Below are 23,383 nucleotides of genomic sequence, written 5' to 3'. Positions count from 1 at the left end.
TAATTTTTCTCTCCATGATACATGCAACTGACATGTATATCAAATATACAACAAAGTGAGTCCCCATTACTCTGGGACATGAACTTGAATTTACGGACTGTTACAGGTCTCTCAGAAAACCTAGCCTTTGCAATGAGTTTAGCTCAAAACAGGTTGAGATAAGAAATACATCGGCACAGCACAGATTTTCCTAACTTAATCCTAAAAAGAATTTCTTCTAAAACAGAGGGAGAAATCAAACCGTAACTTTCATTCAGTCGGCACTTGACTTTCTCATGACAAATCAGAAAATAAACAAACCCTTTGCACAGGAAGAAGTAAGGTATATGCCGGATTAGGCTTCATTCTGAAGCACTGTGGGCTCTAATTCCTGAACAAAGCTAAAGGAAATGGAAACTGGACTCTTCAAATTGCCCTTTTCTGCCATGTGCAAGCAGGTCTATTTAGCTGTAGCTGAATAGGGAAAGTGGAGTTCAGAGTCACAGAAGCACATAAATTCTGAACTGGAGCTCAAGATAGGCTGGCCCTCGAGGATTTTAATTACTTTTTCAATGATTAGAAGGAGACTAAGTGAACCAGGATGAATCAGTAAATGACAGAGAAAGCTCTGTATTATGACTACAGCTGGGGGAAAAAAAGGAGGAACTTGCTTAGAACTTATTAAACATAAAGGATCCAACTCATCTTAAGTCTTTGAAGTTTTACAAACAATTAAATCACTTCTGCCTTCTTGGATTTGTCTTTGCTCTTGGGTTTTTTAAATGTCTTAGAGTCAAATTTCCTTCAGCTGTACAGATTCAACTAGGCACATATTAGGAGACTTACAGGGGAAAAAAAAAAAAAGCTAAAAAGGTGGCGGCGGGGAGAATCCAAGATTAATATTGTGTGTGTGTTCAGTCGCTTCAGTCGTGTCCGACTCTGCAACCCCAAGGACTGCAGTCTGCCAGGCTCCTCTGTCCATGGGAGTCTCCAGACAAGAATACTGGAGTGGGTTGCCATGTCCTCCTCCAAGGGATGGATCTTCCCTACCCAGGGATCAAACCCGCATCTCCTCCATTGCAGGCAGATTCTTTTACCCACTGAGCCACCTAGGGAGTCCAATATTAATATTAACTTGTGCTTTTTTCTTTCTTACCTTTTGGTGATGGCAGCACTTACACGTGAGGAGAAGTCTGGTAGTTGTATGGAATGCATGAGAAGGTTACAGGCGATTTATCAGGGAAAAGGGAAAGAAAAGACATGGGAAGTACAGAAAGGACATAAAGTGAAGTCACTCAGCCGTGTCCGACTCTTTGCAACCCCATGGACTGTAGCGAACCATCCTCCTCCGTCCATGGGATTTTCCAGGCAAGAGTACTGGAGTGGATTGCCATTTCCTTCTCCAGGGGATCTTCCTGACCCAGGGATCGAACCCTGGTCTCCCACATTGTAGGCAGACGCTTTACCATCTGAGCCACCAGGGAAGTCCTAGAAAGGATATAGGTCCCCATGAATAATCTACTTCAAAAATAAAAACTCTGAAAATACCAGTAATGCAACTTAGATGTACTCTGTTATCTGGACCCAGAATTTCCTTCCTCTAGAGAATTAATTAAGCATAGACTCTGGTTCAATTATTTGAACTCATCATTATCATTAATCATCCTGTTTTATAAAATGATTCTGACCAAAGTATAATTTGATTTTTGGGGAAAAAAAAAAGTTTAGATGAAAATTAAATTATACATGCTATATTTTTACCTCCCTTATAAAAATCCAACTGAATTAAATTTATAAATTCATTATTGAAATAGATGTCATCTTCTTGTAGGGATCAGGAGCGTTTGTACAAGGTCACTGTTTTGACCAGGGTTTTAACCCTTCTGTTTTTAGCAAACTGTGGTATCCCAAAGTTCTGGACTTCTGGATGATTGCTTGGGGCAGAGCTCTTTTCTTGCAGCTCCTGAGAAATGGACACTAGGAAACTAACTTGAAACAAATTCTAAAAGTCTGTGCCAACACCATGCTTTAATCTAAAATAATGAAAAGATGAAATAGAACATTTTGCATCAAGCAGTTTATGAAAATCAACCCAAGGAGGAAAAAAACTATAAATGTCAAAAGGTAAATATACTTCGTCTTGAGGGTTCCAAGGAAAAAAGAACACCCCCAAACCTCTACTGGCTTCTTCTGCAAGTACAAGAAACCCAGCAAGAGAAACCAAGATTCCTGAGCTTGAAAACAAATTAAATCTACCAACATTCCTATTATAACAATTTTTATTATAGAAAAAGAAACGAAGACAGAAGGAAAACATTTCAAACTTGAAAGTTGGAAGATTCTACAATGTGTTCAACTAAATAAAAGTAGGTTGGGCAGGAATTTGTGAACTGAGGGTAGAAATCCATTAGTGTTTTACATAATCAAATTATTGGGTTGCAAACAGAACTTTTTCTAAAAACAAAGAAATAGGATAGGAAATACTAGAAATGTTAGGATACACTACATAGGATAAGAGGAAGTAGTCTTAATTCATAAGACATTGATTCCTTTTTTGCACACGTGTGTGCATATGTGCACATGTATTTTGTGCATAAAATATACTTTACGCTCTAGCTTTCAGTCAGAAAACATCCAACAGCCCCTGGTCCAGACTCTACTTTGTACATTTCTTATTTAGGAAGGGAGACGGATTGGCTGGTTCTACAGTCCTGTCTAGGCCTACTGGTTTCTCCCAAGATCACTGTGATGATTTTCCAGGCCTGGTCCCACTCTAATCAGCACTGGAACAAACAGAACAGGCAGCTCAAAAGAACGACAACGTGGACCTCAGTGTAATCAGCCATTATCATTATATTTAGAGGCACATATGCGATGTCACTCTCACTGATCCAGGGCCGTGTAGGGAGGAAAGGTCTTTTTGGATGTGTGGAGGCAGGAACAGCCTCTCTCCATGGTCCTTCTTTCAGTGTTTCCTTAGTGTGTCTGCTCTGGTCACTAGTGCTAGTTAAGCTCCCCCTGCCTGTCCAGTGAGATCTTAAAAGGACTCGATACAACCGAGCAATCGAGGGCACACTGAAAAAGCCAGCATTCCTTTCTGTGTCTAAAAAACTCAAACTGAAGCTAACTGCCCTGAAAAGGAGAGCTGAGCATATTTTTTCTTTGGCTTATTTTAAAAATGATCTTTTGTGTACAAAGTGAAAGTGACAGTATGAAATATATATGATTAAAAACATATTATTGATATATTGTTGGAATATTCGATGTGAAGGAGAAACGTATCTGGTGTTTTAACCATTTCACTGTAATTTACATTCTTGGATCTCTCTGTACTGTTGACAGAGAACATCCCTTTGAGAGGTCCAAGTAAACCCAGTTTATAAAAGAAAGGTAACAAAGTGTTAAGAGTAATACTCCTGTTCTCACCTCTCACCTCTACCCTGCCCGCACAGCAGAACGAGCTGAAAGTAAAGACTCGTGTCATTTTTACTTTGTATAAACAAAAAACTCATTTTGCCATCTCTCTCTCTCTCATTCTTGGTATGGTCCAAGTATGGCTTCATATCTTGAAGCGGGTCCAACTTGGGTAAAGTACCAATAATAAAAATGATTATTTGTATTATACAGGAAAATACGAATCTTTGATACACTTAAGAATGAAAGTGAGCCAGTTGGTTTGGCTGATTCAGAAGATAATTTTAAGTATGTTTGTGTAGAGAAGTGAAAGGTCTCATTTCTCTAAACCACGGCTGGCCACCAGGCAGATGTTGGGGAAAGAGAGAAAGAGACAGATGGTTACATGGATGACTCGGCATTAACTCAATTCCAAGTCTAGGAAAACCTCTTGAACTATGTCATGCTGACCTCACCTTTCCATTTAAAGGAGCCCACACAGAACCAGAAAATGTCTTAGCTCCTCTTGCAGCTAGGTATGGCTATGAGACCAAGGCTGTTTAGTGAGACGTAAACAGAAGTGCTATGTGACTTCTAGGAAGATCCTTACCAGCGATATGGTGATATGCCTTTCATTCTTCTGGTTGGCTGGGATATAGATGTGATGGCTGGGGCCTGTGCAACCACACTGGGCTACTAGGCACTCCCTAATGATTGAGTAGATGACATACCAGTCCAAACTGCCTACCCTGGATTTCTCTTAAATGGCAGAGAAATAGACATATTTGTTTTGGGTCACTTTTCTTCACTATTGCTGCTATGTGTGGGTGAACCAAGGGCTTCCCTGATGGCTCCTGACAATGCAGGAGACACAGGAAATGCAGGTTAGGTTCCTGGGTCAGGAAGATCCCTTGGAGAAGGAAATAACAAACCACTCCAGTATTCCCGCCTGACAAATCTCATGGACAGAGGATCCTGGTGGGTTCTAGACCCTGGGATTGCAAAGAGTTGGACACAACTGAGCAACTGACGTATGCATAGAAACAACAACAAAAAAATACGTGGGTGAACCTAATCCTAGCTAATTCTTTTGTGAAAATAAAGCCTACTTAGAAATATGATAGCATTTTTCATTTCTATCATTTCAGTTTGCACATAATTTGAACATTATGCAGTGTTTTCTTTCTTTGCACAACAGTAACTCTGGGACTAAAGTCAAGGTTACATTTCTAATTTAGAAAAGATGTGAGATTTGTTCAGAGTTTCTTGATGAAAAAGCTACAATTTGGGAGGCTAAGAGTGGCCATAACTCTTTGATAGTTACCCCAGAGCTACACCACTTAAGGTAAGTGAGAGAGGATCTAACGGAAATTTCCAGACACAGATTTAAATCAAGACAGCAGAAACCAGTATGTCAGTGCAGTATAAAAGGATATATACATAGGTTTCCTGTTCATCTGACTCTAAATTCTATCTCCTCTGTGTATGTACTAAACAAAGAAATGTTTTTTAGAAGGAAAACAAAGCACCACTGTTTTTATAGTTGCTTTAAACACTTTTAGAATTTATCACTAAATTACAGCTTGGTCCTAAAAAATATAAACAATCCAGTAGACCAAAACATTCATGCAATTTTATAAAACAAACAAGAAAGACCTAAACAAGATTCGGGCCAGGTAGGGTGGAGGGCAATCAAAAGAATGTACTTCTATCACTGGTGTCTAAAATTGAGAATGTCTGTATGCATACATACTTGAATATATGAAAATTAAAAAATCCTACCTCATTTGTTAGGATATAACTGAACACTACAGTGGGGAAGGAGTTTTTAGCGGATGAATAAGACATCCTTACGCCTCTGGACAGCAGGCTACAATGGGTCATTTCTCTCTGTTCAGTCCGTAGAGACGAAGTTTTGCCAGGGTTCAGGCTGCCTGATCACTCAGGTCAGCTATTGCCCACATCTCTGCCATTCCCGTTACCAAGAGAAACGAAGAGCATGGCTGCCTCTAAATAACCATCAGTCCTGCTGGAAAGTAAGTAAAACCCCCGACCCACTATAAAGAAGGTTGAGCATCGAAGAATTGATACTTTTGAACTGTGGTGTTGGAGAAGCCCCTTGAGAGTCCCTTGGATTGCAAGGAGAACAAACCAGTCGGTCTTAAAGGAAATCAATCCTGAATATTCACTGGAAGGGCTGATGGCTGAAGCTGAAGCTCCAATAAATACTTTGGCCACCTGATGCAAAGAGCCGACTCATTAAAAAAGACTCTGATGCTGGGAAAGATTGAAGGCAGGAGAAAGGGATGATAGAGGATGAGATGGTTGGATGGCATCACCGACTCAATGTACATGAGTTTGAGCAAGCTTCCAGAGTTGGTGATGGACAGGGAAGCCTGGAGTGCTGCAGTCCATGGCATGACAAAGAGTCGGACACGACTGAGCGGCTGAACAACAACAACATCCAGACTTCAGTTCAGTTCAGTCGCTCAGTCGTGTCCGACTCTTTGCGACCCCATGAATCGCAGTACACCAGGCCTCCCTCTCCATCACCATCTCCCGGAGTTCACTCAGACTCACACCCATTGAGTCCGTGATGCCATCCAGCCATCTCATCCTCGGTCGTCCCCTTCTCCTCCTGCCCCCAATCCCTCCCAGCATCAGAGTCTTTTCCAATGAGTCAACTCTTCGCATGAGGTGGCCAAAGTACTGGAGCTTCAGCTTTAACATCATTCCTTCCAAAGAAATCCCAGGGCTGATCTCCTTCAGACTTAGCTCCAAATAAAGTAAAGACTTGACCATATACTAATGAGAACTGCCAAACCTCTAGCCTCAGCCTCTCCTAAATTCTAACCTGTATTTCCTCATCCACACTCTTCACTCCCAATGCATAAATAACAAACTAACATTTTGCCACAACGGCTTATTTTCCTTTTACAAAGAAGTAACACAGCACGGATAGAGCTGAAGGCTATCTTCATGCACGGGTACCCAGTTCAGCTCATTCCCGTCTTCTCATAGTCAGCAGTTCTTATTAACCTGGGTCATGTTTTCATTCTCTTACACATGTCTAAAGGCATAAACAAAATATAGTGCTGTTTGTACATTTTTAAAAATATGCTAGACTGTATTGACAATTCTACTACCAACTTTTCCACTCACCATTGTTATTTCTGAGATCTTACCTTCTGTGAAAAATACCCAGAATTAATGCTGCTGGTTGCATGGTACTCATATCTACAGCTGCTGACGAGTTCTTTCCTGTGGAGGGAGCCCCATTAAATAAGGCTTCAACCTCTCGTCCTCACTTACTTTCTTCAGGAAGGTATACTGACTTATCTGATGGGAAGGGGTGGTGGAAAAGGAACCCCATCTTCAAGTGGAATTCTTGTAACTATAATTCTACAAAATCATTCCGGAAGTTCGCACGGATCAGAAACTATATGCTCTTCTCCATATTTAAGGATGTTGAAAATATACTTCCAACCTGTTTTGTCTGCCTTATCTTGGAGCTACCTGAACTATGGTGATTCCTTGAATACACACCCTCCTTTCTCCCCACTGTCTTGTTTTACTGGATTATATCTCAATTCTTCTTCCAACCAACCCCCAAATGCCATCTTCTCAGGGAGTCTTAAGGACAGGGAACCACTATTTAAGAATTGTGCATTTATTTCCACCAGCATTGAAAGTGTAATATTTCAGACTAGCATTTATTCCCTCCAATTACCTCTTCTGACTGTTATTCACTTCCCCCATGTCTTATACCTCAGCTAAACTATCCTCAGAACCCACTAATGCTTTCCTATCATATTCATTTGTTGGTTCAGTGTTCTAAGCACTCTGCTTAGATACTATTTCTCCATAACTCTGTATGTGAAATAACTTCAGATTTTAAATCAGATTTTCCTTTATTAAAAATAAAATTACAAAAGTAACACACACTAATTGTAAAACTTTCAAAAATACTAAGATATGTATTCTACCTGCAGAATAATATGTATTCTGCCTGCAATGCAGAAGACCTGGGTTTGATTCCTGGGTTGGGAAGATCCCCGAGAGAAGGAAATGGCAGCCCACTCCAGTATTCTTGCCTGGAGAATCCCATAGAGGAGCCTGGCAGGCTACAGTCCATGGGGTCGCAAGAGTCAGACATGCCTTAGTGACTAAACCACCACCAAAATATGTAAAGAATAACATGAACATCATCATGACCCCATCTCCCACATGTCAATGACAGTAATCACTTGACATACTTCATTTCTACCTTTTCACTGAATGTAAATATTCTATAATTTTTAAAATACAAGAAATAGGAATACTGTTTGGAAACCTGATTTATTTTACCGTGAACTTCTTTCTATGTTCCATGTACATCTATTTTTTAAAATGACATTGACATTACACCAAAAATACCATACTTTTTTGCTTTTTTTCTGAAAGGTTTAGGTTTTAATTTTCACATTAAATTTGGTATGTCTTTAGGCTGAATAAATTGATACAAGACTTTAATTTGAAAGTTCTAAATATAGTAGAATAAGTCTAATTAAGGACACTCTGGGGTCTCCTTTGATATCAGTTTTATTCCTCTTTATTGTTATGGCAGTATTATCTTGTTTTGATATCTAGAGTTAGGTAAATCATCCATCATTGTTCTTTAAAAGTTTTTTGTCTTTTCTCATGATTTACTCTTTTAGAATCCAGACAAACATTGCTATTTAACTATGATGCTCATCTTCCTCTGTATACCAAGTCGCTTCAATGTGTCTGACTCTTTGCTACCTTATGGACTATAGCCCATAGTGCACCAAGCTCTTCTGTCCATGGGATTTTTCTGGCAAGAATACTGGACAGGGTTGTCATTTCCTTCTCCCCTGACCCAGGGATCAAATCCGGGTTTCCTGCATTGCAGGTAGATTCCTTACCATCTGAGCCCCCAGGGAAGCCCTCAGATATATAAAGAGATCTTCAAACTCATGTTTTCTTAGATTCTGTATTTGTCCCTAATCCTTAGTCCAGGATGGCACATATACCTCATTTTACCTGACTGTCTTTGGAATCTCATATTCTGATTCTCTGTGTGTACATAATTAAATTTGGGTTTTCCCGTGTTAATCTGTCTGATGTCACTGTAACTATTAGGCCAGCCAGAAATACCTACAAGGGTAGGGGGAAATTTTTTCTTTCCCCAACATAACTATATACTTTGGCAATATGTAGCAATTTTATAGTAATTTACATGCTAGTTTGACAGAGAAATGATGATTTATACTGATTATTCTCTTTGAAGAACATGGTTGTATGTCTCACCAATGATTCAGACTCAAGAGTCTTATTTTGTGACTTTCAGTAAAATTTTATGATTTTCTTTCTATATTCTCATTTCTTGCTAAATTTATTTCCAGGAATTTTATAGTTTGGTGACACACATATAAATAGAAATTTCCCCCTTTTATAGTATCTCCTTATTGCTGATAGAAAGGGAACTATCACATATTTACATTGCATCCAAATAACCAACTAAAACTCTTATTACTTAAAATAAATTTCTTGAACTTTCTATTATACAATCACACTGTATATAAACGGAGGGAAATGTATCACTTTCTAATGTTAATGCTTTCACATTGTTCTTGTTTACTACATTGTCTAGCGCCTGCAGGATAATGATGAATAATGACGGTGATCATATTTTTGTCATGGACCTAATACATGTGTGCACCTTTAGGGCTTTACTATTTAATATGAGGCTGTTAGTTTCTGTCTTTCAAATATATTCAAATTCTTCTATCACATGAGGTCTTTATCATTCCATTGAGATACCTCTGTGTTTAAGTAAAGAGTTACTTCTTCACTCTGCTTTATTTTGAATTGGATACCCAAGCACTTTGTAACTGGACGTGGTTCTTTTAAACCTCAGGGAGTTTTTAAAATTGATATTACTTGTATGAAAACATCAATGGCTGGGACTTTCCTGGTGGTTCAGTGGCTAAGCCTCTGCACTGCCAATGTAGGGGGTCCAGGCTCATTCCCTGTGCAGGGAACTAAATCCCACATGCTGTAATTAAGAGTTTGCATGCCACAGTGAAAAGATTTCGCATGTCACAACTAAGATCCCATGTGCTGCAACTAAGAGCCAGCAGACAAGCAAATAAATAAATTAAAAAAAAATATTGGCTAAAAGAACAATTATGGTTGAAGCTAACGGGAGGTTGAAAATTTTAGAAAGCCCTAATAATCCAATTTTCTCTCCCCTCCCCACAAAAGACATAAAACATTGGACATAAGAATACACTATTCACTTAGTGAGGGCCAGTTTTCTTCTATTTCTTACTCAAAATTCTATTCGGTTTTCTTTGCATGAGAACAGCACAATGTTGTAATAATATCAAACATTGGTATGAATGAAAGTTTACGAAAAACCTCATATAATTGCAATTTTCTAAATTTATACATGAGGTAAGGGTAACTGGACTCTTTTCAGCATCTTTCGGCAGAAAGTTCACAGCCAAGATGGGGCAAGATAGCAGCCATATAAATTTAAATGTTATTGCATAGTGGATATTTTTACTTTTAATCCTTATGAAGTCTATGCATTTAAAAATCATTTTATGTTAACATTCATAGCACTAATCCCTGCAAGACAGTGTTTTGACAGGGGTCTTATTTTAACTCCATATTTTATGATGGTAGGCAGAACTACATTAGGAGCGCATTATTTAGCATACACATAAATCCTAAGTAGGGATGGGCTAGATAACGCATTAAAAATAAATTTGTATTTTGCAGCACAGAAAGAAAAACAGTCGAGGTCAGGTCAGACATTCCTAAAGTTCAAACTCCTTTTCAAACTCTTTACTCTTTTTACTTAATTACTCTTCCTACCTCAAAACACCACCACACAAAGAAATATCAGAGTTTACCAGAAAAAGCCTAGAGAAAATTCAGACTTTTGCCAGTAGATAAAGCTATTCAGTAAACTGATGTCTATTATTCATCGTTTATATAAAAAACCATTTATTCAGTGCCGGTTATGTGCTAATAAGCACAGGGCTATGTGATGATGACAATATGGAATGAAAACTGTGCTTTACTGCTTCCTAAAGATCTGTGATAAAAGCCAAAGTTTTAGACTGGGGCTTAGACTCTGCCGCACCCCTCCCCTCCCCTCGCTTGCATTAGCTGTTTATCTTTGGGTACCTGCTCTCTCCCTGGGATGCCCAGTTTCCTCAGCTTTAAAACGGGAGTATTAGGACAACTTACGTTGAGGGCTCGTATAAGACATTAAAGATATACATGTAACACAGAATGCCCCCAGCAAGATGCCCAGCACACAGCTGGTCTTCAACTTGTGGGCAGGGCCAGGATACAGGAGATGCTGTGTTGAGCAGGACAGCCCCACAAAGATTTGTCCACTGTCCCATCACTCCTGTGTTGGGAAAACCTGACCGTGATTATATGAACTTAGAGCCCTCCTCCCAATTTGCTTTACATAAAAACTCCAAGCTATCAATGTGTACCCCATTTTTAAGGAATGTAAACAAGAGTGCAAAAATGAGAGAAGGTTAACTTTGTTTTCTTTGAAACTTTGCAAAGGAGGTATTCACTTCTGCAGAAAACGGCATCAGGGCCAATAACCACTTGTGACATCTGACTTGCCAAAACACACCTAATCCTTCTGCACTCGTGATGGTCGCGTAAGAATTCTGTGTATATGCAAGCATCTGACCACTCTAGTGTAGTCAAAATATTTCTTTTAATTAATACATTCTGAAGGGCTTCCCTGGTGGTCCAGTGGTTCAGAATCAGCCAGTGCAGGGGACACAGATTCAATGCCTGGTCTGGGAAGAATCCACATGTCATGGGGCAACTAAGCCCAGGTGCCATAACTACTCAGTCCAAGCACCCTAGAGCCAGTGTTCCACAACAACAGAAGCCACCACAATGAGAAGCTCACACCCGGAGAGTAGCCCCAGCTCTCCACAACCAGTCAGCACACAGCAACAAAGGCCCAACACAGCCAAAAAAATAAATTAAAAATACATATTGAAATACATAAAATACTTTTATGTCACAACTAACACATTACGTTATTTTTTGAAATTATCTGTAGAAGGTTATAGTGCCTGAATTTTCCTTCAGGATTGTCAAGTGTTTGGTATAAAAAGAGGGAAGGGATGAGTTTGAGAACACAGGGCTACATAACTTGTTCAAGTCACAGCTGATAAGACACAGGGCTGGTATCTGAGCCAGGGCTGTCCCGAGGATGCATCTGCTCAGTTCTTCTGCTTCTGCGGTGGAAAACTTAGGATGCTCCTGACCTCTTTGGAGTTCTTTGACCTGGGAAATCATTTGTTAAATCATCTACTCAGAAGCTGAGGATACAGCACTGAACAAAAGGGACAAATCCCAGTGCCCTAAAGGATTTATCTTCAGGGGAGAGACAGACGGTGTTCTCACAGATGCCTGCATGGCTAGCAGCAACACAGGGGGTGGGGGTACTCGTGAGGGGGGCCAGGGCTGCTATCGACGGGATGGTTGCTTTTAGTTGGAATGCGTGCAGAGGGCCTCCCTGACACATAAGCCGAAGACTGAGTGAAGCAAGGGAGCAAACCATGTAGTTACGAGGGGGCTTGGAGAGTGAGAGCCCGTCCACAGGACCTGATGTGGAAGGCAGCAGGGAGAAGGAATATGTACTGATAATAACACAGCCACGGGAAATAACCTGAATACCTGCTGATAACTTAAGAGGTGGTATATTCACAGTTGCCAGATGAAATAGGTTACAGAAAATACACTGCCACGTTATTGTTGAAAATTCTAAAATATTTTTTCCTGTTATTTCAGTAGTGAGCAAACGAGAGTTTCAGATGTCAAGAAGGAAATGGATTGGCGTGCGATCATTCGCCTGTGAGTGCAGAGTTCCAGGGCAGCCTGCTTTCTCCCTGGTCACTACACAGCACTGTAAACAAGTCTATCTAGAAGGATTCTTCCAACCTAAAAGAGTCATTGCATCCCCTCAGATCCTTGCTATGGACATCAGTCCTGAACGCTTCTGTCTGAGAAGGGAACAAGCAGGAGTGCTTTCCATTGTCAGAACACATTCATCCCTCACTTGCAAGAATGCATTAGGGACTTCCCTGGTAGTCCAGGGGTTAAAAGCCTGCCTGCCAATGCAGGGGGCCCAGGTTTCATCCCCGGTCAGGGGAACTGGAGCCCCCACGTCACAACTACACCTGGTGCGGCCAAATAAATATTTAAAAAGAAAGTGTTAGTATTTGTGAAGGTTTATCTTAAAAGTAAGGATCCTTAGCATCTTACGGTGGTAGCAGCAGCTGTTACCACTATTCAGTTTGGGCTTCTCCAGCATTACGGCACTTGAGAACAAGCCTTGAGTTAGGTAAGGAAAAATCAAGATTCGGGGGCTTACTCAAACTACCCAAGGTCATAGTCAGCACACAGCAAAGAGCAACTCAAATCCGGGCAGCAAACTAACATGTGTGGCTGCTCCAAGGAAAATCACCTCCATTACCTGAAGTTTCAGTATGAGAGCAGAAAACGATCAATAAATCATATTGACATTAAAATGACCCCATTAGTCTAACTTAATATTATAACTGAATTTAGCTGAAGCATTGGAAGATCAGGCTGTAAAATTTGGCGACCTGTAATTAAGATATTTTACTTCTAAATTTTAAAAAAGTTTATGCAAATACTTGATATATACCAAAGAATATATATAAGTTAGCAGCAATAACTAAAAACCTGAGTGTCAATTCCTAAAGTCCAGGATGGTGGTCACTTCTAGTGGAGAGGCAGGGACATGGGCCTGGGGTGAGGGGTGCAGAACATGACTTCTAATACCTTTCCCATCCCAAATTAAAAATTCCCCGAACAAACAGAAACCAGGCTCCTAAAAGACCAAGTATCGAGAATGCCCAAATGTGGACTCCCCATTTGCATTGCTGAGCGCCCGGGGTTCAATTTCTGGTTGGGGAACTAAGACCCTGCAAGCCACACAGTGTAGTCTAAAAAGAATAAAATAAAAGACCAGGTACCACTGCTGAGTAAAGCTCACCATCAAAAGATGAAGAGCTGGCAAGAGATAATGCTTGAAGCTCTTCTAGAAGAAAGCCCTAAGCTCTGTAGTGATAAGCAGTGCTGGAGAAACCATCCTTTGGCTCCTCTTCCTTGGGGACACAGAGTGCCAGGATAAATGGACTGAAAAGCAGCTCTAGAGGCAGATTGCAAAGCAAACAGCTGACCAGCACACGCACGGCCTTGAGTGCTGACTTAGGTTTGTTGAGCCTTTTTGGCTATTTGTTTTTTTTTTTTTTTTTTTTTTTGAGCCATAGCTGAACAGGCACCTCTGCAAGAATTGCAGAGGAAGAAAAGTTTCACAAATTTTATGACTAATGAAAAGGGGATGATGTATACAAGCATAAGCTCTGAAATGATTAAAGGTTTATGTATAAGAACCAACATTTTATGAACCAATACAGGTGATCTTTATAAACTCAAGCGAATGGATGGAATTCCCTTGTGGTCCAGTGCAGTTAGGGCCCCAGGCTGCCAGTGAAGGGGCACTGGTTCAACCCATAGTTGGGGGAATTAAGAACCCACATGCTCTGCAGTGTGGCCCAAACCAGAAAGGATGGAAGAGGAAAAGCTACAAGGAACATGTTGAAAAGACAAGCCACACATGGGAGAATACATTTGTAGCACAAGATGGTAAAATATTCATATTTGGAACACGTAAAGGATGTTATAAATGAATAAGAAGGAGGTAAATGGCCTCAAAGAAAACAAGCAATTCACAAATTGATATGCCCATAAATATGTCTATACTCACATCTATAATGAACTACCATTTCACTACCACTAGGTTGGCAAGATTTAAAACAGTCTAACAATATAAAGTGTTAGTCACTCAACTGTGTCCAACTCTTTGTGACCCTGTGGACTGTATCCTGCCAGGCTTCTCTGTTCATGGGATTTCCCAGGCAAGAACACTGGAGTGGGTAGCCATTCCCTTCTCCAGGGAATCTTCCTGACCCAGAAATCGAACCTGGGTCTCCTGAATTGCAGGCAGATTCTTTACCATCTGAGACACCAGGGAAGCCCATACAATATAAATGTTGGGAGGGCTTCCCAGGTGGTGCCTGAGGTAAAGAACCCTCCTGCCAATGCAGGAGGCATAAGAGATGTGGGTTCCATCCCTGGGTGGGGAAGATCCCTGGGAGAAGGGCAAGGCAACTCACTCCAGTATTCCTGCCTGTAGAACTCCATGGACAGAGGAGCCTGGCTGGCTACAGTCTGACACTATTGAGTGCACGCATGTACACACACACACATACACACACACATAAATATTGGGAAGAATGTCTGCCAATGGACACAGGTGAGGGGAGCAGTGAGTAGATCAGAATGCGACTCAATAAAACAACCTTTAATTAACAATATATTCAGGGAAAAGATCTTTTAAAGTAGTAAGAGAAGAATTAAAAAAAAACCAAATTTATTCCACTACTGTGTGCACACATTATCCTGTATCAGAATAATTATATTGGTACTCATTTTAAATGTGACCATCCGCTATAGGCTGGTCATCTGCAACAAATGATGACCGGTTTAATGAGAGCGGACGGGAACCAGGTAAAGAGATGAGACTATCACCATAGGCAGAAGAGCTGGCTGATCACCTATACAGGTTTGAGTGAGAGGAAAGTTGTACCCTCCACCACTTACTGGCTGAGTGATGGCAGACATGTTTCATAATCTTGGTAAGCTTTAGTTCTATCCGCTGTAAAACGGGGATAATCGGAACTGTTTAAGGATTAAGTGAGAACGTACATGACTGCTTTAGCACAGGTCTGGAGCTTGGGAACAATTCAGAGAATGGGAGGATTTATAATGAAAATATTGCCAAGGCTTTGTTTCCTAATCCCACTCAGTTTGTCTTGGAAATGCCACAGCTACGTGTTCTGATCTCTAAATCCTAATCCTGAAACGTTCACAGCCAGCCAAGCTCCAGTGCGCGATTTAACTGGGCACTGGTCTAGACTTCCTCTTCTGCTGCAGTGTTTGCTTATGCTTATGTTCCGCGGAAGCACCTGGAATGCCCAGCCGGGGTCTGCATGTTGTTCTGCAGCTAGCAAGAAGAAGACTGACTAATTAGGTGACTTCTTGACTTTGTGGAGTCTGGACGAGGTTGTGAACTGCCAAATGCGGCTGGAAAATCAAAAGCCACTAAAGTTTCACATGGATCACAAAAGTGAGTAGACTTAAACCACATACAACATTCATCAGGGTACAAGATGGCTCTTTTTTGAGTCATAGACTCCTTTGAAAATCTAACGAGAATTGTGGAGACTTTTTTTTTTTAAGTATATATACTTCTATATATAATTCTGTATTTAATTATGGGAGGGGTGGCTGTGACTGGCAACTAACACCGCTGGCTATGAAGCTGTATACGTGGACGCTGCATTCCAGAGAAAAGGCAAGGTATTCATTCGAAAGTGGAATCAAAACCAAATTAAGAGAGGAGAAAACAAATCCCTACAAATAGTTTAAATATGAGATCATTTCTAAAAACCTAGAAACTCAACGCTGTTTTCCTTTACTTTCTTTTCACTTTTTAGAAATAACACGATTGGGGTTAGATGCCAAAAAAATATTTGCCTTTATAGCAATAACTGTTAAGTCAAGGGGACTCCCACAAAGAGTATTGACTAAAGGAGTAAGAGAAATAAAAATTCCCTGGTGGCTCAGACAGTAAAGAATACTCCTGCAATGCAGGCGACCCAGGTTCAATCCCTGGGTGAGGAAGATCCCTTGGAAAAGGGAATGGCTACCCACTCCAGTATCTTTGCTTACAGAATTCCATGGACAGAGGAGCCTGGTGGGCTACAGTCTACAGGGTTGCAAAAGAGTCAGACAAGACTGAGCAACTAACACTTTCATTAAACTGTCCTGAAGCCTTTTGCTCTGGTCTAGCGAATTCATGCAACTAATTAAACTCCACTCTGTTTTAAGTCTAAGTTGATTCCATTATCTTAGACTAATCATTTTAGGGTAGATAAAACAATCCCTTCCTTGTGAGTGTTGGGACAGAACAAAAAACTAGACTAAATGTATCTTAGCAAAACCAATCATATGAAGAAAATTTTACTAGCAAGATACCCATTATCTCTTAAGGTTCCTTGTTAATCAATACAGTACTAAATCTCATAACCATTGTACTCACTTCTCAGACTCCATTTATGGGCCTGTCTCTCACACCCACATTATAAATTACTGGGGGTAAGAGACGTATCTTAATGACCTTTGACTCCCACCTCCTTCCTGTATTACTCGACACAGAGCGGAAGCTCAATAAATGTGTACCAAAATAAGTTCTTTCAAAGGACTTAAATGTATTTTCTTTGGACCAGAAATTCTGTCAAATTGCTGCTTTTCTGTGAATTTCCTTTTAAAAAAATTCTTTGCTGGATTTTCTATTGGATTATTCCCTTTTTCTTTTTTAAATCAGTCTGTAGTCCATGGTGGTTTATATATTCTGAACGCCAGTCATTTGCCTATTATCTTTGAAAATGTCCCCTCCCAATCTGTCAAGTGCTTTTTCAGTCTTGTGTCTTTTATCATAACTAATTTATTTTTAAAAATATAACCCAAGTTATCAATCTTTCTCTTTCGAGCTTGAGCTTTTTTGTATCTTAAGAGAGACACTCTCTTATACACAACCACACTTCTATGGACATAAATTCATTCTCAGACTTCAAATAAATCTGTACTACTAAATTTAGCTTCAGTAGAAGGATGTTAAAATGCGGGTCTTTTGCATTTCAGTGATGCCCCAAAACCATGTCAACTGCTCCCATGCCAAAGAATGATGCTAAACCTAGAAGTGCATGCACAGGAATTGCTTGAAGATACATTTTGTGTCCCTTTGTCCAAAAGATACCTTTCAAAGGGGTTAACAAGGGTAGAAGCTGGGCAAGGGTTGATTCAAAGAAAGTTATGGACATGCGGGTCTCACTCCAGGCCTGCCAGCTGCTCCCTCTTTTCTGGAGCCAGTGAGTGAGGCTGTAGCAGAACCATTGCAAAGGCTCAACAGTGATACTGCCATGGGGGGCCAGAAAAATATCTATGAGCTGAAAAGAAACGGCGCACAGCAGGGTTGTGTGAGAGATGGAACTGCACTCCCACTGATGGTTGTCAGACGTCCAAGGGCTATGGTACCCAGAGACCAGGCATGGAACCAGCAGTTGAATTTTTTTAAAGGGAAATATATAACCCAGCAGTCTTCTGCCTAGAGTGTGGAAGAGGCCAGACTGGTATCATCAACTGGCCAAGCTTCAAGCCTGGAGGGGCCAGAGGCAGCCCAAGTACAAGGTGAGGGGGTTAGAGAAGCAGTCACCCGCCACTCCCACTGTCATCTAGACACAGACCCAGTTTTTACGCTAGAGAGAAGCTTCCATTTGAATGCAAATTAGTTTTTGATCTTCATGAGACTGGACATGCAGATATTAACTGGAAGTGAGAGTAATACACTGCAAATTTCATCCAAATGCAAGGGAAGAACCAGCCCACAGAGCAAGCTCGATCAGGAAACAGGGAAAGAGTGATGATGGTCCCTGTTCCCTCTGTTTGGGACACTGACTTTGCTCCCAGAGTTCCATGGAGCCACAGCATCAATTTACCACCTTCCTGAAGGTTTAACAACATAGATCTTGAGTCCTGTGGCGTATACTGATATAAGGCACTAGTGTTACATGTGTGCTGTGTGCTAAGTCTTTCAGTCGTGTCCAGCTCTGTGCGACGTTATGGACTATAGCCTGCCAGGCTCCTCTGTCCATGGGATTCTACAGATAAGAATACTGGAGTGGATTGCCATGCCCTCCTCCAGGAGATCTTCTTGACCCAGGGATTGAATCTGCATCTCTATGTCTCCTGCATTGGCAGGTGAGTTCTTTACCGTCTGAGTCACCAGGGACATATAATGAACTATGATCTTACGTTAAAAATAATATAAAGAGAGATATTTGCACTCATATTCACAGCAGCATTATTCAAAACAGCCAAAAGATGGAAACAGCCTAAGTATCCATTGACAGATGAACGGATAAACAAAATGCAATACATACATACTGTGGAGTACTGTCCAGCCTAAGTCAATTAGTAAGGGAATTCTGACAAATGATGACAACATGGGTCAACGCTGAGGACATTATGCTAAGTGAAATAAGCCAGTCAGAAAAACACTGATATGAATCATCTGGAATAGTCATGTGCAGAGACAGAAACTAGAAGGGTGGTTTCAGGAACTGGAGACATGGAGTTGTTGTTTAATGGGTATAGAGCCTTAGTTCTGCACTATGAAGAGTCCTGGACATGAATGGTGGTGACGGTCTTCAGAACAACGTGAAAGTATTTCACCGAGTGGCACACTTAAAACTGGCTAAAATGATCAATTTTATGTTAGAAGCATCTTAAAACAGTTGAAAATAAAACCTGAATAAAGGAAGATTAACCTCCATTAGTCATGTATCAAAAATGCAGTAAATAATAGTGAAAGCGAAAGTGAAGTCGCTCAGTCATGTCTGACTCTTTGTGACCCCACGGACTGTAGTCTACTAGGCTCCTCTATCCATGGGATTTTCCAGGCAATAGTACTAGAGTGGACTGCCATTTCCTTCTCCAAAATAATAGTGAGGAGTGACTAAAAATTATCTAGTCTTACCATGTGTCAGGTACCATGCCAGAATGTATCCATCATCTCACTTAATCCTTATTTCAAACCTATGAGACAAGTCCTATTAAAATCCCTACTTTATAGATAAGGAAACTGAGGCAAACATGGGTTACCTTGCCTAAAACTACACAACTTGAAAGGAGTTGAGAAAGATTCTCCAACTCCAGGACTTGGCCTTTCAGAAGAGATCATAGAAATAATTCACATAATTATTGATATTTACGTAGTTACTTTGGTTTACAAGGGGCTTCCCAGGCGGTGTTAGTGGTAAAGAACCTGCCTGCCAATGCAGGAGATTTAAGAAAGCAGATTTGATCCTGGGTTGGGAAGATCCCCTGGAGGAGGGCATGGCAACCCACTTCAGTAATCTTGTCTGGAGAATCCTATGGACAGAGGAGCCTTGCTGGCTATAGTCCATAGGGTTGCACAGTCGGACGTGACTTAGCAAGCACGTTAGGTTTATGAAGCACTTTCTCATTTGTTACTACTCATTAAAACCTGCAGCATAGGTATGCTCCTTTTGTCAAAGGAGGACACTAAGTCCTAGAGAAATTAAGGAAATTGCTTCAAGTCATATTAACTGTTGGGGTTCTGATTCTACAGCTTCTAACTCTGGGTCCACAGCTACCCATCCAGATCCAACACCTAGCCTGGTCCAACTTCCCATTTTCCAGATGAGAATGTCTTTAAGAGAAATGCCCAAAGATACTAATAGCTTCTCCAAGGACACACAGAGAGCTACTGCGTTCAGGGTACATCATCAACATATACCTTTAAAGATCCTTCGCCACAGTAACATATATTCTATAAATACATGTTTATAAAGTAAGGGCTGGTACAGAGGCAGAGAGCCCTATCAGCATAAAAGAGAGTGCTTTCTTCAAGAAGTTCTTTTATTTGTGGAGCTGATGCACTGGAACCTGCACTTCACGTAAGTGTCTAAACTTTCAGAGCCTGCCCTACTCAATCTCCTTGTCCATTAGCTCTCCAATTATGCTGTGATCAATCTAGCAAATCCATTTAGACAACGCATCTAGCCACTTTCAGAGTGGATTCGGTACTGAAGCAGCAAGTACATGAGAGCTGTATGATAAGAACTTTGAGACATGAACCATATAAATCCTCATTTGATCCTGACTGCACGTCTATAAGGAATTCTTAAAACAGTCTCAGTGACCCTGATGAACTTTGTAATGGCTAAGTATAAAAGTGCAGAGCTAAGCTCATTTGTCCAGCAGAATCTTTTCTAGTAAAATAATTCACTTCTGAGTTTGATAAGAGGCTGATGATTGGTGAGAAAGAAGCAACTGCTAGACTTGATGATTACAGGCTTTCACATGGTGAACGGAAATTACCTTTTGGCATGTGAAAATCTGCCAGTGGAACACTTCCAATGTCAAATTACAGTGGAATTTCATGAATCTTTGTCTTTTGTTTCCTCATGGCCTCAGTATTAGGGGTAGGATTGGGGCTGGCAGGGACTGAGCAAACTCTATGGTGGTTTCCCCCTCTTTCTGGCTAGAATATCCAACAAGAGCCAAAGAGAAAGTAGGTACCACAAAGAGCTTCACAGCAGCAAAAAGTCTTACCAGCAAAAATGTTCAAGTCTGATGGTTGGGCATCTCCCATCCATTAAGCTGCAAAAGCACACATTCCATTCGAGGAAGAGCAGACTGATTTAATTTCAAGTAATCAGTAGTGCTATTACTGCTAACAGTAGCTGACATTTAAAGAGCACTTTCTCCTATTAAACTACACACAAAGTATGCTCCAGGAGGGCAGGACTAGGTCTGTTTCTCTTACCGCATAGCCACAGCTGAGTCACACGTGTTGTATGTGGCAGGCTGTCAATAAATATTTGCAGAATGAATAAATAATCTCATTTGGTTGTCACAATAACCATTGAAGGTTTGATACAACATTGTCATCACCATTTTACAGATGAGAAAGCTGAGGCTCAGAGGTCACTATACTGTACCCAAGGTCATACAACCAGCAAGTATCAGAGCTTATATTCTAAACTGCATGCACCTGGCATCAAAATCTATGGCTCAACCACAGTGTCACACCACTAGTGCAGACCAGACGTTAGGGCTTTTTCAGGACCGAGGCCATCTCTGAAAGGTGGACATACAAGAATAGATCTCATTCAGAATGGATCTCACTCTGTTCCAGCCATCATTGGTTAGATTTCTTTCATATTCTGGCAACAACTAAGTTGAAAAGAAGTGACTTACCCACAAATCCTCCTTCACCAACCAGTTTCAGGGCAATTTTATCAGCCAGCACCGAAGAGTTGCCATGAGCGATGTTGGCAAAGGGGCCAGCGTGCACAAATACAGGCGTCCCCTGTGGAAGCAGAAGAACAAATCTTATAAAGCCATGACCCTGCAATCCCTTGACTGGGCATATATCTAGAGAAAAACAAGATCTGAAATGATACGTGCACCCCAGTGTTTACTGTGGCACTGTTTACAGCCAAGACACAGACGCAACCTAAACGCCCATCAACAAAGGAAGGCACAACACATATGGTACAATGGAATATCACTCAGCCGTTAAAAAGAATGACACAATGCCATCTGTAGCAATGTGGATGGATCTTGAGATTATCAAACTGAGTGAAGTCAGACAGAGAAGAAATATGCTATGAGATCCCTTATATGTGGAATCGAAAAAGAAAGGATGCAAATGAATTTATGTACAAAACACAAAGAGACCCACAGAATGAATTTATGGTTGCTGGGAGGAAGGATGTGGGGGAAGGGACAGTGAAGGAGTTTGGGATGGACATGTACACGCTGCTATATTTAAAACGGATAACCAACAAGGACCTACTGTATAGCACATGGAACTCTGCTCAACATTATGCAGCGGTCTTGCCGGACGGGAGTTTAGGGGAGAATGGATAGGTGTATATGTATGGCTGAGTCCCTTTGCTGTTTACCTGAAACTATTTCAACATTGTTAATCAGCTACATCCCAATACAAACTAAAAAGTTAAAAAAAAAAAAAAGCTATGAGAACCAGTTATTTCCTATTATAAATTTTGATAAGCCACTGTGCTAGCTGCCTCAGTGACCATGAAATAAACCTTATGTCATAGTATTCTGCATTATACTCTTAAAAAGAATGGAATTAAACTCTGATGGGCTAAGAAGCTTGTTTAAATGTTTTATTCCCTATTAAGAAATCAACTAATTCAAGAAAAATATAATCATAAAATCAGCACAATAAATGAAGTGTGGGAATCATGGCAGGGCAAGTACATATTATTACTGGCCATTTTTGTATTTACAGAATAATCTTTTGATTTTTGAAAATTTCATCTTTCTCATTGTTTATCTTACCTATTAAAAATCTGGTAACTATTAAGACAATGAAAGAAATTTTCACTCATAGTAAAATGTCAGAGTTACTCAAAAGACAAAAGAAAAAAATTAGGGAATTCTCAAAAACTTTAGATTTTAATGATTTAAACAAAATTTGTCATGAAATGACATTACTTTTCTTTTACTTTCATTTCTATACTTTTGTCAAACAGAAGAGACTGCAGTCCTATCTAAAAAAATTATGCACATTCAGTAAAATGTTCAGGTTTTATTCAGAGCCAGCCAGGGCCACTGAGGTCTGTGTGTATGAAGCTTTGGTTCCACCTGTGAAAATACAGGCTGCCCTTCCACTGACATGGGGGGAGGCAGGGAGCGATGCAGGGGGTGGGGCTATGGAAAGTTCCCATGAACCAGGATGGGCTGTGAGTGAACATGTTTCAAAGTTGAGAAAAATGAACAAAAGCAGGAAGAAAGGCAGTAAAAGAAAACTCATTGCGAAGAGTAAAAATATCTGTGAAATAATGCTGGGATCTGTGTTTATGGAAATGAAGACATGTACGTTTATTGCCTAGATCGCCATCTGTCTATCCATCTTCAGTTCTCACTTCTATGCAGAGAAACCTTTTAAGTGCTCTGAAGAAAACACTGTTTATAAGATCTTAATGTCTCCATCACCTCCTAGCCTTGGGAGTTCTAGGATGTAGCCCTGTAGTAAGCGAGTGGAGCTAGTGAGGAAAATTTAAAGAGACAAGACCACAGGCTCTACCCCTGGGTAGGCAGTAGGCTTCACTCCTCTCTGCCCTAAAACTCTCACCCTGGCCACCTGTTTAAGAAGCACTGGACACCAGTCTCCAGGTCGACAGGTGACAGGGTGTGGCTGGATTAGCATCAACACACTGCAGTTCCTGGGATAATGACTCTA

The 23,383-nt window shown here is 40.6% G+C and overlaps 1 protein-coding gene across 1 annotated transcript in view; it reads right to left on the bottom strand.

The window, feature by feature from the left end:
* MTHFD1L (methylenetetrahydrofolate dehydrogenase (NADP+ dependent) 1 like) overlaps nucleotides 1-23,383 on the bottom strand; it is a 174,875-nt gene that overhangs the window by 80,377 nt on the left and 71,115 nt on the right. Inside the window, exon 20 of the mRNA XM_004011411.5 lies at nucleotides 21,367-21,478. Within this exon, the coding sequence (XP_004011460.3) occupies nucleotides 21,367-21,478 (112 nt within the window). The remainder of the gene's footprint in view (nucleotides 1-21,366; nucleotides 21,479-23,383) is intronic.

This window comes from Ovis aries, chromosome 8, assembly GCF_016772045.2.
Source record: "Ovis aries strain OAR_USU_Benz2616 breed Rambouillet chromosome 8, ARS-UI_Ramb_v3.0, whole genome shotgun sequence".
Taxonomy (NCBI): domain Eukaryota; kingdom Metazoa; phylum Chordata; class Mammalia; order Artiodactyla; family Bovidae; genus Ovis; species Ovis aries.
Note: the sequence above shows the minus strand (reverse complement) of the source record. Positions and strands in the feature narration are given on the sequence as shown.